The sequence below is a fragment of the Sinocyclocheilus anshuiensis genome, unplaced genomic scaffold (genome assembly GCF_001515605.1).
Source record: "Sinocyclocheilus anshuiensis isolate Anshui unplaced genomic scaffold, SAMN03320099.WGS_v1.1 scaffold4148, whole genome shotgun sequence".
Taxonomy (NCBI): Eukaryota; Metazoa; Chordata; class Actinopteri; order Cypriniformes; family Cyprinidae; genus Sinocyclocheilus; species Sinocyclocheilus anshuiensis.
This window is the reverse complement of record NW_015549868.1, coordinates 30,224-31,760: the sequence shown is the minus strand read 5'-3', so window position 1 is coordinate 31,760 and position 1,537 is coordinate 30,224. Positions and strand designations below refer to the sequence as shown.

General features: G+C 42.6%; 1 protein-coding gene across 1 annotated transcript in view; it reads right to left on the bottom strand.

The window, feature by feature from the left end:
* Positions 1-1,156, bottom strand: part of LOC107660952 (G2/M phase-specific E3 ubiquitin-protein ligase-like) — a 1,768-nt gene extending 612 nt beyond the window's left edge. The window contains exons 1-3 of the mRNA XM_016450394.1: positions 973-1,156; positions 540-718; positions 52-260 (exon numbers count right to left, since the gene is read on the bottom strand). Of these exons, the coding sequence (XP_016305880.1) occupies positions 52-260; positions 540-718; positions 973-1,156 (572 nt within the window). The remainder of the gene's footprint in view (positions 1-51; positions 261-539; positions 719-972) is intronic.
* Between the last annotated feature and the right edge of the window lie 381 nt (positions 1,157-1,537).

Here is a 1,537-nt window from a genome sequence, read left to right as displayed (position 1 = left end):
CCCCCCCCCCCCCCCCCTTATTTATAAAATCATAAACATTGTTGTACTTACTGCTGGAGTGCGGCATAAATACGGCCCTCTGTGTAAAACTCCAGAATAGCTGTCATCAGTTCATCTCTCTGGGTCATGGAGTTTAGGTAGCAATAGCATAAAGCTCCCATAACAGTTAGCTCATCTGTGGCTCCACTGATTGCCTCTCTGGCATTCTCCAGTGTAACAGCACTTGCTATCTGGTATGAGAAGGAATGAAAAGCACACAACTGAAAGTGAAACAGCAATTTCACAGTATTTCACAGGAAATTTCTGTCTGAGGTTATAAGAAACTTTCAAAGTCACAATCAATATAAATATAATTACCTATTAAAATATTATCTTGCCCGGCCCACACCTTAATCCAGGTACAGTGCCTAGAAACTCTTTAACCTTTCTAAAGAGTTAGTCTTCTTCATAAGTTATATTTACAGACCCGTACATTGCTGCTTTACTAACTTTTCTGACACTGTAATGATACTACAGTATAAAGTCATCTACCAACTTGCCTTGCACAATTTGTCCTGGAACTCTGGGTCTGCCACCTCTTCTATGGAAGGTGGAAGGGATGGAAGGCCACAGATTTGCCTGAAACGACGATGGGAAGAAAAGTGTGGAGAAACCCCTCCTTGAATTAGGCAAACTGCAACCATTTGTCCTGCAAGCCTATACACCCCATTGTGCAGAGCTGTAGAGGAAAAACATGTCACATTGAAAGTTTTGATGCACTACAACTTATTTGTGTATTCAGTGTTAGAGTAGGATGGCCAGTGCCTAATTAAATAAAGTATACATAAATTGTGACATTTAAAATGACTATGTGCAATTCAAACATACCAACACTATCTAGAGCCAAAGCTCGTGCCTCAGAAGGCCCTTCAAAAATATGGTGCTGCTGAAGCTGGCCCATGAGGAGGCAACAAAACTCCCTTGTCGGCCCACCTTCATCAACAGCCCCTTTGCCCACTCCGCTCTCGTCCACGAACACCAAATCCAGCCTGGACTCTGGATCAAAGGCGGACCAACTGAAAGCTCTCACCGCACAATCAAATTCCTCCCCACGGAGGACATTAACTTGATTGGCAGGGAGAGCCCTCTGCCTCACCCTTGACTGCAGGTAACGCATTATGTCACCAATGTCCAAATGTCTGTATAGTAGACAAAAAATACATCGATATACACTCCATGTAAAAAAGAGGGAAATAAATATATATTGCTATTACAACTTAATATGTGTATACCAATACAGGAATTATACACTGATGTTATTCATTTATGTCCATTTGAACACTTGGACCAAATACAGGAAATACATCATGTAAGTAACCAAATGGTCAAGTGGAACGAACACAAGTGTGGATATTTGGAGCAGTATTTTCCATGAAGTAAGCATTCACTACTCGCTCTTCGGATATAGCAGGTGACAGGGGAGACATGGCAGGAAGCGGGGCAGATATGGCAAGGTGTGGTGGAGACATGGAGGTGTGTGGGGGAGATATGGAGGTGT